We start from the raw sequence: 15,953 nt of genomic DNA on the forward strand, positions 1-15,953 counted from the left end.
TTTCGCAGCAATGCAGGCTGCTATTCTCCCATGGAGACGATCGTAGAGATGCTGGATGTAGTCCTGTGGAACGGCTTGCCATGCCATTTCCACCTGGCGCCTCAGTTGGACCAGCGTTCGTGCTGGACGTGCAGACCGCGTGAGACGACGCTTCATCCAGTCCCAAACATGCTCAATGGGGGACAGATCCGGAGATCTTGCTGGCCAGGGTAGTTGACTTACACCTTCTAGAGCACGTTGGGTGGCACGGGATATATGCGGACGTGCATTGTCCTGTTGGAACAGCAAGTTCCCTTGCCGGTCTAGGAATGGTAGAACGATGGGTTCGATGACGGTTTGGATGTACCGTGCACTATTCAATGTCCCCTCGACGATCACCAGTGGTGTACGGCCAGTGTAGGAGATCGCTCCCCACACCATGATGCCGGGTGTTGGCCCTGTGTGCCCCGGTCGTATGCAGTCCTGATTGTGGCGCTCACCTGCACGGCGCCAAACACGCATACGACCATCATTGGCACCAAGGCAGAAGCGACTCTCATCGCTGAAGACGACACGTCTCCATTCGTCCCTCCATTCACGCCTGTCGCGACAACACTGGAGGCGGGCTCCACGATGTTGGGGCGTGAGCGGAAGACGGCCTAACGGTGTGCGGGACCGTAGCCCAGCTTCATGGAGACGGTTGCGAATGGTCCTCGCCGATACCCCAGGAGCAACTGTGTCCCTAATTTGCTGGGAAGTGGCGGTGCGGTCCCCTACGGCACTGCGTAGGATCCTACGGTCTTGGCGCTCATCCGTGCGTCGTTGCGGTCCGGTCCCAGGTCGACGGGCACGTGCACCTTCCGCCGACCACTGGCGACAACATCGATGTACTGTGGAGACCTCACGCCCCACGTGTTGAGCAATTCGGCGGTACGTCCACCCGGCCTCCCGCATGCCCACTATACGCCCTCGCTCAAAGTCCGTCAACTGCACATACGGTTCACGTCCACGCTGTCGCGGCATGCTACCAGTGTTAAAGACTGCGATGGAGCTCCGTATGCCACGGCAAACTGGCTGACACTGACGGCGGCGGTGCACAAATGCTGCGCAGCTAGCGCCATTCGACAGCCAACACCGCGGTTCCTGGTGTGTCCGCTGTGCCGTGCGTGTGATCATTGCTTGTACAGCCCTCTCGCAGTATCCGGAGCAAGTATGGTGGGTCTGACACACCGGTGTCAATGTGTTCTTTTTTCCATTTCCAGGAGTGTATAATCGTAGTCTCGAAGATTAATAAGCTGCAAGAAAAGCTAAGCTTCCACATGTAATGTTGATCTTTTTTGCGCGTGTTACACTTTAAGATATATTACACAAATGTGCCAGTAAAATTTTTAATAACGACGTAAATGTCTGATCTTCTGGGCTCGAAATTCTTCTATGTGGTCGTCCTCAAAGAGTTGATTTTTAATTGAGAGTCAAACGCTCTGTGATTTAAGAAATTCATCATACATTCTCGCACATAGTTCATCTAGTGTAAAAGGAAATTTACTTTGAAAGTAACGCTTTTCAAACCACCATCTGACCTGTTAGAAACTCGTTTCAGTAGTTGCCAGAGAGCGTCAGTTAACAGGCGCCACCGGTCTTGCACAGCTACGATGACACAGGAAGCCCGTATGTTCGTACGTGTAAAACATTAAAAGATCTTGCACTATGTCATAAAAGAAACAAGACATCAGAGGACACTAAGTTCATCGGAAGTTCGTGAACCATACTAAAATGCGTAATTGGGCTTAAAGTGCACATTCGTATGTCCAGATTCGGATGTAAATTTTCTTGAGTGCCGGTACTGTATTATCTCATGTTTGGTTCTTCATTACAGCATAATTCCATGCGAGCTAGAAGATGGAAAACGTGCACTTGAAATGCAGCGAACAGTTGAAACTAGCCAACAGTGTGAAATTAAACACTTTGTTTCAAATAAATTGACTGCCTCAGCGCAAAAGCCAAATATCTTTAGCAAAGCGACAAAAATAACTTCATTGTTCTGCAAGGTGATTAATGCTTGACTGTCAGAAAGGTAGAAATAAAACCTGAAAATAACATTTTAGCTTTCCGGAACTATGCGAACGTATTTTAATTCATTTGATAGCTCGCAGCCACAGAAATCCGTTTTGTTTTCATTTGATGCGAGAGTAATAAATGGAGAGGAAACAGCAAAATCACTAAATGTAAACACAGGTCACGTGGAGACTACCCACCTCCCCACCACAACTCAGACTGCTCTGTGCATCAGCCCCGCATCTACGATATTTCCGAATCGGGGCAAAACTAGATAGTGGCGCCCAGCCACACATGTGTAGCCAGAAGCGGGAGAAGGAACTACCGATACGCAACTCAAATGCGCAGGCACAAGAGCCCACCCGCAACTGCTCAAATGAATATAATGCCACGTCACGCTCATCGGAGGCAATTTGTCGTTTGAATCATTGTATAGTATTTCTAAAGCCTTTGATACACTTTGCTAATGGCAGACGCTTGTATGAGCACTATGTTTTGTTGTTGTATATGGCGGATTTCCTTTGCGACTTAAGTTTTATTTTCATTTTTTCTTCCTCTTGTTAATGTTTTGTTGCTGCAGTATTATCCTGCAGACGCGGGGTATAGTGATATCCTTCCGGGGTATAGTGATATCCTTTATTGGAGTATTGGGTCTTACCAGTCAAAAATACAAAAATTTAATTGAAAACTAAAACAATGAAACATTCCCAGAATTCTAAAAAATTCCCGGGTTTTTCCCGGTTTTCTCCCGCATGAAAAAATTCCCGGGTCGTATACACCCTGGACTATAATTGTATGAGTGGGGTACCTATTTGAAATGAGACTCAATTTTTTTTAACTGTTCAGTAACTATATCTTCCAAGTCAGAGGGTCAGTAAAACGACCCAATTAATAGTTTAGTCCAGCTGTCAAGTATAACCTCTACCCACACTATTTCGCAGGAACTATCTACTTCAATTTCACTACAAGGCAAACTACTTCTGACAGCAATAAATACTCCACCACCAATTGTATTTAATCTATCCTTTCTGACCACTGTTAGATTGTTAGAAAAAATTTCTGCTGAACTTATTTTCGGCTTTAGCCGACTTTCTGCACCTATAACTATTTGAGCTTCAGTACTTTCTATTAGGGCTTGGAGCTCTGGTTCTATCCCAACGCAGCTACGACAATTTACAACTACAATACCGATCGTTTCTACAATTAACTTACTGTGTATTACCTGCGCCCTTTTAGACGGATGCCCTTTCTGTGATTCCCTGATGCCCTCTAACCTAACAACCCACCCAGTCCCTTCCACACGGCCCCCACTACCTGTGTAGCCGCTTCCTGTGTGTAGTGGACTCCTGACCTATTAAGCAGAGCCCAAAAACCCACCACCCGATGGCGCAAGTCAAGGAATCTGCAGCCTACATGATCACAGAACCGCCTGAGCCTCTGATTCAGACCCTCCACTTGGCTCTGCACCAAAGGACCACAGTCGGTCCTATCGACGATGCTGCAGATGGTGAGCTCCGCCGTAATTGGTTGGCTGCACCCTGTACTCTTCATGGCATCCGGAAGCAGCCTTTTCACATCCGGAATGATTCCCCCCCAGTATGCACACGGAGTGCACAATGGCTTCCTTCCCCTACTTGGCAGCCATGTTCCTAAGGGGCCCCTTTACGCACCTAACGTTGGAGCTCCCAACTACCAGCAAACCCACCCTCTGTGAATGCCCAGACCTTGCGGGCTGAGAAGCTTCCTCTGGAATATGGTGGATGACTGCATCTGGCTGAGACATCGTCAGCCACAGATAACGTCCGAAACCTGTTCGTTAAATGAACTGAGGAGGCCCTACAATCGGCCCCTCAGACTTTGGAATGATCTCCCACTCAACCATGGGTAAGGGGTCAACCTCAGTGCAGGCAGTGGACGGAACAGGGGAAATGTGGGACATGATCGACGCAGTCTCTCGCATCCCCGCATCCGATCCCCCACAGTGATGCCCCTTGCAGCAGCCTCAAGCTGTGAGACTGAAGCCAACGCAGCCTGGAGCTGTGAGCAAAGGGTCGTCAACTCAGCCCACATCTGTACACAGCAATCACAGTTCCTATCCATTACTGCAGTTGCTCCCGTTTGAAGCTCGTAAAAATATACAACAGTCAAACAGTATACTCAGCTTATTAGCAGCAGCTATTCAAAGTGCTCTCTCACTAACGGTCTAAGCAACACTGAGCTACACTAACCAAAACAAACAAAAGCCTGTATGATTCAAGGATTGATATAAGGGTCGACAGCAACGGTGTTACGGCACGCTACACTGTTATTAAAATAAAAGCTTGTGCGTAGTAAGCACTTGAACACGCAATAAATTACAAAAATAATCTAGTAACTACACAGGTTTCTGTAGATAAATAAGTTGCTCCTGCTGGAAGCTCATAAAAATATACAACAAATGAACAGTGTACTCGCCTTCTTAGCAGCAAGAACACGAGGTGCTCTGTCTCTGACAGTCTATCCGACATTCTTCAAAGTAAGGATCTGGGTTTATGAATAGACTTATTTCCATATATTCTGTTTTCTCTTGGTTAATCAAAAGCCTCATTTTGCTGCACTGTGCCTGAGAGATCTGTACATATCTTTCAGTTCTTCCTCAGTGTCACTCAGCAACACTATATCATCTGCATAAGCCAGGAGTTTTACTTCACCGTGTTTGAATCTGATACCATTGTATGGATATAAATTACTCTCCCGAACCACTTTCTCTAATGCAAGGTTGAGGAGGACACATGAAACAATGTCTCCTTGTCGTAAACCTGTTTTAATTAGAAAGTTGGGGGGGGGGGGGGATATGGATCCTCTGAACTTCACTGCTGCTTGGGAGCCATCCATGCACAGTTGTATCATCCTAATGATTTTACTGGGTATACTAAATTCTCGTACTGTGTTTTAGAGGCTATTGTTAATTTGTTTACTGACAGACATAATGGTTTTAGATATTTATTATTAGCATAGGTAGATGCTGAATTTCATTAAGGAAGAAATATATTGGGAAGCATAAGTTAGTGTCTCCTGCTGAAAGAATAGGTCTCTGCAGAACATTCTTGAATTCACACCATAAATAACTTGTCACTATAGCTAACACACACTGTGCGAGAGAACAACTACTGTATCGATATTTAAAACAATTCTCATTTATTCTTCAGCCTCAGTTGCACACTTTTACATGGATGACATGTTTTTCTCTCTCTGGGTCATCTTAAGATCTATGTAAACTGTGTCAGCAATCTGATTTGTTTGTGTCAGAGCTTCATACTAGAGTACTGTGTTTAGCAAATATAATTTGCAACACACACTTTTTTACTTAGAAAACTTAAGACTGACTTGATGAGTTACCCCAAAACTGATCCCACATGACATAATGGAATGTTCGGTTGGGGGGAGGATTAAGGAACTAAAATGTGAGGTGGTCATACCCTCATTTAAGGAATTGTATGTCTGGAGTTATTGACATCAGCCAGTATTTGATCAAATTGTGATATATGTAAAATGCACTGATGAGGAGTAATTTAAAGAGAGGTGAAAGTATGCTCAACTGCAGCAAGAGGAACCAGAGATTGCCTCCCCCCACACCCCACCCCTCTACAACCAGCTGCACAGTTAAGACAGTAGCATTAATTCCTTTTAGACATATGGTGAAGAGATCCATAATAGTAAAAAAGGTAAAAACATATTGAGCATCAATCAGACTGACAACAATAGAATAAGTAGAGAAATGATCAGGTCAGCAGGTGAAAGGGTGCAGTCATGTGTCCACCTGGGCTCAGCATGCAGCAGTGGCATCCCTCCAACTGTCTCAGCCCTTATCTGCTATAGTCAACGAGTTAAAAATGGGAATACAACCCATTCTCCTGTAAGAAACATTAAAGCCTGTTCATGTGCTCTTTTTTCAGCTAGTAATGTGTATAAGGAGTCCTTAAGGTTTTGCCTTCACTGAAGAGCTGTATGAGTAGGCACAATGAAAAAAATAAAAGGTGCAGCAGAAAAAAGTGATAAATGCACATAAAAATAAATAAAACTGAGAGTGGCTGGCAGATGAGGTAGGACTGAGGTCCTCCCCAGGCCCAGTATATGTTAGATCTAAAATTAAAACCACTTTCACAATGGAATCCAAGAACCATTTCAATTGGCTACTAACATTAGAGGCAAAGAATCTGGAAGCTCATGCTTGGCCTGGAGAGCAAGAAGCAGGGTGTGAGCTACTATCTGTAAGACTATGTAACCACGATGTGGGAGTGGCTAATTACACAAAGAAAAATTATGGGTTAATCTGTTATGAACAATGTGAAGGTGGCATAGGTGGTAGATTCCTACATGGAGGAAAGGGAGGAGAAGCCATGGAGGTGACAAACTTTAGGTCCTTGAAACAGATCAGTCCCAATTCACGGCTAGGTAGTAACAAAGGAGTGCATGGGAATATATGAGAAGTATACTCTACGCAGGGTCAGTAGAGATTCCGGCAGAGGGTCTTGAGGCACATTCCAACTGGTAAATCTGCCCAAGGGTGAGTGACAGGGGTCGATACTGTAGCTGACTCTCAGGATGGAGGGGTGGCTGCAGTGCAGGGAGTGGAGGGTTAATGCAGAATTTGCACGCTAGTGATTGGTCAAAGAGACTTGACTTTATTTTACTCCTCCCAACTGCACATGGAGCGGACCAGGTGACCTGCAAGATGACAGCCAGTGTACAAACAATTAGCTGCGACACATCTGCCCAGCTTTGCTGACATGGGTGCTCTGTGTGCAGCACACATCCCCATCATGTGAGCTGTGCCACATGTACCTTGCATCAGTGGTGCTAAAAGACAGCAGGGAATCTTGCTACAGCAGCCAGCTCTGATGAACGAGTGCGCCCCAGCGGATATTGGCATGTGGTGCAGCAGCACTTACACCGTGATAGAGAAAGACGGCTGCCATACATGGGATATGAGCCACTGCCCCTGAGCAGGAGTCCAGCTTGCTGCTGGAGTGAGCTTGGGATGTCCTGCAGAGCCATAGCATAAGCCTGGGGAGTGGACTTAGTGCAGGAAGTAGGTATCAGCATGGAGACCCGAACCCGACACTGCTGCTGGTTGTGGTCCCCTCATCTGGCATAGCCCCCATGTCCTGGTGGAGATGCTGAGTTGCAAATGAATCTGCTACCCTAACGACAACTATTTAAATAGGATAGCAGTGCACCTTTCATGTGAAAGTGCTGCTTATAGTCCATTTTCAACAACAATAATGAAACCTGTTGGTGGAGTAATCACCTTGTCTGTACTGCAAGAAGTATGTGTCACTGATGCACTGGGAGGTTTCACTGAGCAAGCCTGGTCAGTCTTGCAATAACTGAAGAGCTCTATCACTGTAATTGAAATGCAAACAGCACACTCTCACCAGCTACCAGCTTCTGCTGCAATATTTCTATGCATATTCCCACAGATTTGCCCATAAATAGTAGTGCACTAAACTATCCTCCTCCACAAGAAGAGCTGTCCCCCAGGTCCCACTTGAGATCACATCACATTGTGCTTTTACATGTTTACATCCTGCCAGTCATGCACCCTCAGCAATTCTCTCTATACTCTCACAGCTTATTCTGTGGTCTCACATCTTCCTCCACTCTATGGAATAAATTTCTTATCAACACTCACCCTCTCACTATTCACTACAGCTTTCGTCAACTTTGAATCTCTTCTTGTGTTGCTTAATCTCCCAACATCTCCAAAAGGCTCCACATCCTGTTCATTATTTTAAATACTAAAAAACATTCCCACTACCAGACACCTTGCCCTGCTTGTGCAGCCACAACTTCAAACTCTCCATTCCACATTTACAAACTAAAAATAACAATGGAGAACTCTCACCCTCTTAATAAATTATCCTTAACATATCACCTTCTCAGCATCCTATGTGTCTATCCAGTTTTTAACCTGTTGCTTTAGAACATCATTCAGAACTTTGTAACTGCGACAACAGTTCCCTTTAGGCTTACCTAGAAAACATATTCTTAAACCTACCCTCACATAAGACCCACATATGATACTACCACTTAATATTGCAACAGGTAGCCCCACTTATCTCTCTCACTTTAGTGGTTGTTGCAAACTGAATTCCCCTTGTAATGAATGCTTCGATTTCTAGTACTCCTGCTCACCAAAAAGCAACCGCCTGGCACAAAGTGGTACAATATCATACGAATTATGCCTTAGTGTCTTTGTACATTGTTTAACTGGTTTGTCCAGTACAACAAATGCATCTCATGACAGCTTTATACTGGCAACAGTTTCCCATTTTTGAAGGTTAACTTTTGCATGTTGTTTAGCCAGAATATTTATTTTCAGGTTTGCCTCACACCTTCACATAGTTTATGACCATTGTGTCAGCAGGTGCTCTGCAAGGTTGTGACCCTGTACTCGCACTACTGTTACATTCCATACCTCTAGCATACACTCCTCACCCGATTCAGCCCTCTCGGCTTTATCACTAACTTCATGAATTGTTTCCTCTTCCTTTCCCTCTGTTCACCCTGCTTCTAAGGAAACACACACATCTGCACAGTTTCTTTCCCAGCATCTGCAAAATAACTATCAACAACTTCTTTTGCATTTCCCACAGTACCTAAAAATAAAACAACTTTGTCTGCAGTTCCGCTAAGCACTGCACAAAAATCAATGGCATATGCATTTACCGATACATCTGGCACAGGTTCCACAGCCTCCAAACAACACTCATCACATCCAAATAGGATAGATATCACTGACATACATCATTCATGTTGCTATCCCCATATTTAACCACAAAATCATAATAATATTTATTACTTCAACCTACTACTCTGAGTGGCTGTCCATAAGTACTAAAGACCCAATGAAAACAATTAATAATCCTGGTCTCACCTCCTGAATCACTGCACATTTTACTATCTTACATTGCTCGTCAATGAGCCACATCCACTGGCGCATACTGCAGAACTTAACATTCTTGTTTACACTCCACAGAACACTGTCTGCAACTACCTGCCACACACCGAGCTTGCCACGATACTTGCAGTCAAATAAAAACATAAACAAACAAACAGACAGACTGCACCCATCCCACCATAAGCTGTTGAAACTGCAACACTGCAGCAGTCTAGACATCTACATCCACAGATGCCAGTTGAAGATCTCGCCGATTCTTCTGCTTTCACCACACGACATGGTGACAGGGTCAAAGACTGCACTCCTGACACCAAATATCAGCGACCCCCCAGGGGTGGCTACACTGCAGGATGGCAGGTAGCAGAGAGCTGACGCAGGATTGCAGGTCAGTGATTGTCCTCAGAGACTTGGCTGTCAAACTTAGCGCTTTATTTTACTCAATACATCTATGCTTTGTTGACATGGAGTAGTGACCATGCCCCTCACTGCACATGGAATGTACTAAGTGTTCTGCGAGATGACAGCCTGGGTCCAGCCAGCTGGTTGCAATACGTGCACCCTGCTTTGATAACAGCAGTGCAGCACACAACCCCATCAGAAGTCATGCCATAGCACCTTGGGTCAGTGGTGCTTGAAGATGGGAGGGAATCTTGCTATGGTAACCACCTCTGTGATGAATGAGTTGCATCCCAGCAGCTGTAGGCATGTTGTGTGGTGCCACCTCCACTGCGATGGCTGAAGATAGCTGTCATGCAGGGGATAAGACCTGCTGCCTACTGGGCAGGAGTGAGCCTGGAATTGCCCACTAAGTCCAGGGAGTGGATGTAGTGCACGAAGTAGATACCTTGACAGACGCCTGAACCTGAGACTGCTGCTGGCTGCTCCATGTGGTCTCCTCATCTACTGTAGCCCCACTCCTTGCAGAACTGCTGGGCTGTGAATGAATCTGCTACAGAATGAAAACTATTTAAACAGGGTAGCAGCACACCTGTTATGCCAATGTGCCACTTGGTCACATTTTCAACACTACTATAACCCATCAATGAAGAAATCCCCTTGCCTGTACTGCATGAACAATGCATTACTACTGTACTGGCAGATGTCACTGAGCAAGCCTGGTCCACCTTGCAGTAATTCAACAGCTATGTCACAGTAATCTAAATCCTGACACCTCACACTCACCTGCTACCAGCACCTGCTTCAATACGTCAGCTGCATATTCCCACAGATTTGCCTATAATGTAGTAGTGCACTGCAATACTTTTGTATCCAAAAAGAAATTGATATGTCGAGTGATTAAGAAACTGTCATAAGGTGATTGAGATAATGAACAAGAGTTGACATAGTCAAGTGACTAGGTAAGACGGCTCCTTCAGAGAGGAGATGACCTACCAGACTAGTCCAAAATGCACCAATGGCTAGTCTTACTCCATGTTAATGTAATGGGTCCAATAATTTCGAAGCTGAAGGTACCACTAAAGCAAAAATTTGGCAACCATAGTCCACACAAGACCAGACCAGGTCCCAGCAAATATGGAGTAGAGTATTGTAATCCACACCCCAAGAGGCATGACTGTTTAAAGCTGACATTCAAGCCAAGGATACAGACTGTGATCTGTACCAAATGTCAAGGTCATCAACATACAGCACAGGTATGACCACAGGTCCAACAGAGGTTACTAGCCCACTGATAGCAATGAGGAAGAATGTAACACTCAGCACAGAGCCCTGAGGAACACTGTTCTCTTTGGTTCATGAGGAGTTGTGCAATGTGCAAACTCTAACCTGAAACAATCAGTGAGATAAACATTGACAATATTCTATAGGGTGGCTCAAGAGCCCCAGTCATGGAGGGTACTTAAAATGTGATGCCATCAAGTAGTGCAGCATGCCTTATGTAGGTAAAAATGACTGCAATATGATGTCCACATTTAGAAAAAGCCTGTCAGACTGTTGGTTCCAACCTAACCAAATAGTCTGTTGTGGGCTATCCCTCCTGGAAACAACAGTGATATGGGGCACACGGCCACGATTCAAGAAACCAGCACAATTGAGCTATCATCCTTTCAAGCAGTTTGCAGAATGCGTTGGTTAGGTAATAGGTTGGTAGCTGTTGATGGACACTGGATTTTTGCCCAGTTTAAGGATTAGGATGATGACACTCTCTCTCCAGTGTGAAGGCAACACACTTTCCATTCAAATAAGGTTGAAGCCCCTTAGTAAATGGTAGATGGAGTCTGTGAGTCACATTCAGATGTTGGATCATCTGATTATGAATCAAGTAAGGGCCAGTGCTTGACCAAGAACTCAAGGGCCTGAAACAGTTCCCAGTCACTGTCAGGTTCATTATATAATTCAGGATTATGGTGGGAGGGAAGGGGGGGGGGAGGACACGGGGATATCTTCAACTTTTTTTTATGCATTCAAAAGATAGTCAAGTAATAAAAGGAAGCCAATGCTGTCACAAAGTGAATCCATGATACATCGATACAAACATCACCATGAAGAAAGATACCCTGAACAATTATCAATCTATGGCAACCAAGTAGACAACCGTTCTCAAGCAAGAGATGTAGTATTCCCAGCATTCCTTCTTACTTTGTTTAATCAGTTAGCAAGCCTTTGCACAGAGCCACTTAAAAGTGATGAGGGCAGTAGGTGAAGGATGCCATTTGAGATGTTGGAGGGCCATTCAACACTAGTGAAAAGCTGTGACAATGTCTTTGGTCTACCATGGTACTGGTTGCCAATGGAACGTGCCCAAAGAATAGAGAATTGTGGTTTCAGTGGCAAGGTTGATAACATTGAGGCACTCCTCGAAAATCTTACCGACGCAGTCTGACAATGGGGACGAAGTTTATAGTAGAGGAATAGAACTACCAATTGGCTCTTTGAGAGCCCAACATGGCAAATGGTCTGTTGGACAGTGACAAATAAGTAATGGGATTACTGGAAAGTGATCATTGGCACAAAGATTGTGATCTAACGACAATTGTAGTGAATCCACGAGACTGGAGGAACAGATCACAAGGTCCATAGCCGAAAAGGTGGCATGAGTGGCACTGAAGTGAGTAAGTGTACTATTATCGATGAGACACGGATCAAGACTGGAAAAACGTAGGTTAATCAGAAGGCCCCCACCAGATAACATGGTACTCCTCCACAGGGGGAGGTGTGTGTTGAAATTGACAAATAGGAGAAAAGGGAGAGGGTGCTGCTGAATCAAGGTGTTCATCTTAAGTAAGTGCTCTGCTTGGAGGTAAATAAATATTACAAATGGTGATCACTCGGGCCATTTTCATTCTCAGTGCTATATCTTCCAGTGTGGTATTGCAGATCTGGCAGATGACAGTAATATCTACACCAGTTCCACTGAAACATCGTGTCAAGGGTGTCCTAGCTAGGTGTGATGTTAAGGGTGTCCTAACTAGGTGTGACGAGGCCAAGGCAATAATAGGTCATACCACAGGATCACTGTCTGTTGCCAGTGGGAGTGGGGGAGAACATCAACAAATGTAGATTCAGAGTTCCCTAAGCTTTTGACACCTCTGATGTCACTGGAGTAGCCTTCTTCCTTCTATAGAAGATCCAGACTTTTGAGAGGGCTTATTCACCATGGGGGCAGGAACTGAAGAGAAGCAGGCAGCCCTTCGACCCTTAGTCCATGGCTCCTTCACTAAAATCTGCAACTCGCGGTCCAGTGGCTAATGTTGCTACCTCTGGATCACAGGCTCCCGGGTTTGGTTCCGGCCAGGTTAGGTAAGGGATTCTCTCTGCCTGGGGACTGGGGATTTGTGTTGTCCTCATCACTTCATCATCATTCAGGACAGTGGAGAGAATGGACTATCCTCATCCTCATCATCCTCTATTCAATGGCTTGTGTCAGGTCACTAGCCTGTAGATTTCCATGAAGAGGGTAATCTAAAGGCAGGCCTGGTATTGATAGGTGCCACAGGAAGATGTTGCTTGTCTGGCTGTGTACTGGGAGTCAAGAATCCACAGAAGAGTAGAGTCTATCTCCCCCATGGGCTGATTTAGTTGCACAACTGCAAAAGGTTGACACTGAGGGAATGAAAGGAGTAAGTATTCGAGGTGCTGCCAATGACCTGGCCACATTAGAGGCAAAAGCCAATATCAATGAGACAGGATGTAAATGAGTGCACTTTTTTGAGCGGAGAGACAATCTGAGACCTTACGTTCTTGGATTTTAAATTCCTGAATTGGGTAGCAGACTCTGGAGATCAGGAAGGGTCATAACCTCCACTCACATGATGGGTTCTCATGAAGCAGCTGGCCAGTCTCCACAAACTGGTTTATCTGTCGACTGGCAAGACATATACCAGAAGCATTGACATTTAATGCACAGCATGGTTCAATTTATATGGCAACATCTGATGAATATTTTCTGCAATACACCAGATATCTAGAAGAAATTCACAAGTTATTCTTGGAGACATTTTAAACTTCACTTCAGTCACTGTAGTGTTCACAGTATAAAATTTATATCTATGCACCAAATCCATGCAACCACTGGATATCGCTTTCATCACAGCTAGGACAGATGCACAGTGTCTGTGGAGGAGGAAATGTCAGCTAGGGGTTGGGGTTGTTTGGGGAAAGAGACCAAACAGCGAGGTCCTCGGTCTCATCGAGATTAGGGAAGGACAGGGAAGGAAGTTGGCCGTGTCCTTCCCAGCATTTGCCTGGAGCTATTTAGGAAAGTCACGGTAAACCTGAATCAGGATGGCCAGATGCAGGATTGAACCGTCGTCCTCCCAAATGCAAGTCCAGTGTGCTGACCACTGCGCCGTCTTGCTAGGTCAGCTAGTGTGAGAGTGATAATGTACAGTATCTTGAGGAGTATAGACAATTTAAAGAAGGGTTCATCTGCACTTATGAAATTTTTGAGAATGCTCTAGGAAAAAATCTACAGAGTAAGTCTGGAAGAAGAGAAAATAAAGGTAGACCATACTGCGAATGAGATGAACTGGAGATTCCCACACAGTACTTACAGAGGAAGAAACTGACTTCTCAACAGCACCTGTGAATGGCATTTTATTTATGTGACCAATATCTTCTACTGAAGGATGTGATTGTTTAAAATATGCATTTGCTAAGAATATACGATTTCAGTTTTTATCATTCTTAATTCTGATGCTGTTTCTTCAATGTAACAGAAATAAAAAATCTACAGTTATTTATTGTTCCAATTAATTATCTCAAAAATGGATGAACCAAATTCCTTAGATTTTGAAGAATCATTTCTGCTCGTTAGCACTCTGTATGTATGACAAAAAACAAATTGATCAATCTCACCCCAAAACAAGTAACAAGTATGAGATTGACCCCTCTTATTTTTTTCTGATTGTCTGATACAAGGGAAAAGTACTATAACTTTTTTCTGATGTCTTTCATCTGCAGGAAGCAAAAATCTAAAACAATGATATAAGTCTATCCTTTTCCATGATAATTCAGAATTCAGTGATCAATGAGTGAAACAAGAATCTCCCAGGCTAGCAATCATTTTATTCAGACTTTGATTAGGTTATGTTCCACTTTTAAGGTATCCTTGGAAGAGTAAAGGAACACATTTTACTTCCAACATCTGTGGAAATCTTGTGACTCTATTCCGACAGCTGGGTAACACACTGAGCCAACGGTGACAGTCATCAGAATTTTGTTGTGTTAGTGAATTAGTAGGCAATTAATTATAAAATTAAGATTTGTTTTTACTTACTAATTGTGCTGTGTAATTGTACAGTGCTCTCACAACCTTCACCTTTCCTGTAAATCAATGAAAGCAAACATTAGAAAACAGGAATCTGGAACTTTAAAGTTTAACACAGTTCATCCTTTAGGATTAAGCTGGATGCGTATCGATATTCTTAAGAAAAATTCTATGTGCTGAGGTGAACTATTAATGGACTGTGAGAAATCAGGAGCAGGCAGACACGACTACAATGAAAAAAATTTCTGTTGACTACCAACTTAGCTCACAGCACTCATGCTTCAAGATCCTAGTTTCTTGATCAGCAAATTGTAAGATATCTATATCTTGAATTAATCACCAGCTGACCTCTTTAATGATGGTTTATTCCAAAGACCAACAACAGCTACAACACTGTACTTAAGCAATAGTGAATAACGTTCCTAAGTTATCTATTTGACAGGCTACCTGTTTCCAAATTCATTGCTCAGTACAAAGTACAAGAAAGATAGTTTTAAAGATAATATAAAAGACCCTTCACATAAATGTGGCTGACTGATGACTGATAAATAGTAGATGAAAGGGTTATTTTGATATCCATTAAATTCTTAACTGTTCATGGATATGTCACATTGATACAAAACTTTCAGAGCATTTATGTTTATGTCAGAGAAAATTAATGGCAGGTAATCTGCAAATCTATCATTGCTACATAAGCAACAGCAATACCCCTCATTCCCATGGATCCCCAAGTATAACAACATTCTCTTTCATTCTGTGTATTCAGAAGAGTATTAAGTCCACCTCTGTGGCTGAGTGGTCAGCATGTCTGACTGTCATGTAGAGGAACCAGATTCTATTCCCAGTACTTCCAGGGATTTTTGTTTGCTGGGAGATCAGGAAAATGGGGTTCCACTAAGCCTTGTGATGTCAAATGAGGAGCTATTTGAATGGGAAGTAGCAGTTACAAGGTCTAGGAAGTTAATGTGCTGGCCATATGCCCCTTCATACAGTACCCAAATGACATCAGTAGGAGAAGACGGCACAACTGCCAGTCAGCACAACATGGTCCACCAGGGCCAGAGAGAAGAGCTCACAGGAGAGTGTTGTGAACATTATTATTCATCATCTACTTTGCCTTGAGGGTACACAGAAAGTATAAGCCGATGAGAAATTTCTCTCAATGACAACACTTCATCCCGTCAAACGCCTTTATTTATTTTTTGTTGCCTCAGGATTCCACAGACAACATGTTATGAAATCTTCTCA

At 43.9% G+C, this 15,953-nt stretch overlaps 1 protein-coding gene across 3 annotated transcripts in view; it reads right to left on the minus strand.

Moving 5' to 3' along the window:
- Positions 1–15,953, minus strand: part of LOC126187394 (osteoclast-stimulating factor 1-like) — a 112,864-nt gene that overhangs the window by 65,415 nt on the left and 31,496 nt on the right. For all 3 annotated transcript variants that reach the window (XR_007537719.1, XR_007537720.1, XM_049928448.1), the window contains exon 2: positions 14,715–14,761. Coding sequence is in view for 1 of the 3 variants with exons in the window: in XM_049928448.1 (XP_049784405.1) it covers positions 14,715–14,761 (47 nt within the window). In the remaining 2 variants the exon portion in view is untranslated. The remainder of the gene's footprint in view (positions 1–14,714; positions 14,762–15,953) is intronic.

The sequence above is a fragment of the Schistocerca cancellata genome, chromosome 5 (assembly GCF_023864275.1).
Source record: "Schistocerca cancellata isolate TAMUIC-IGC-003103 chromosome 5, iqSchCanc2.1, whole genome shotgun sequence".
Classification (NCBI taxonomy): domain Eukaryota; kingdom Metazoa; phylum Arthropoda; class Insecta; order Orthoptera; family Acrididae; genus Schistocerca; species Schistocerca cancellata.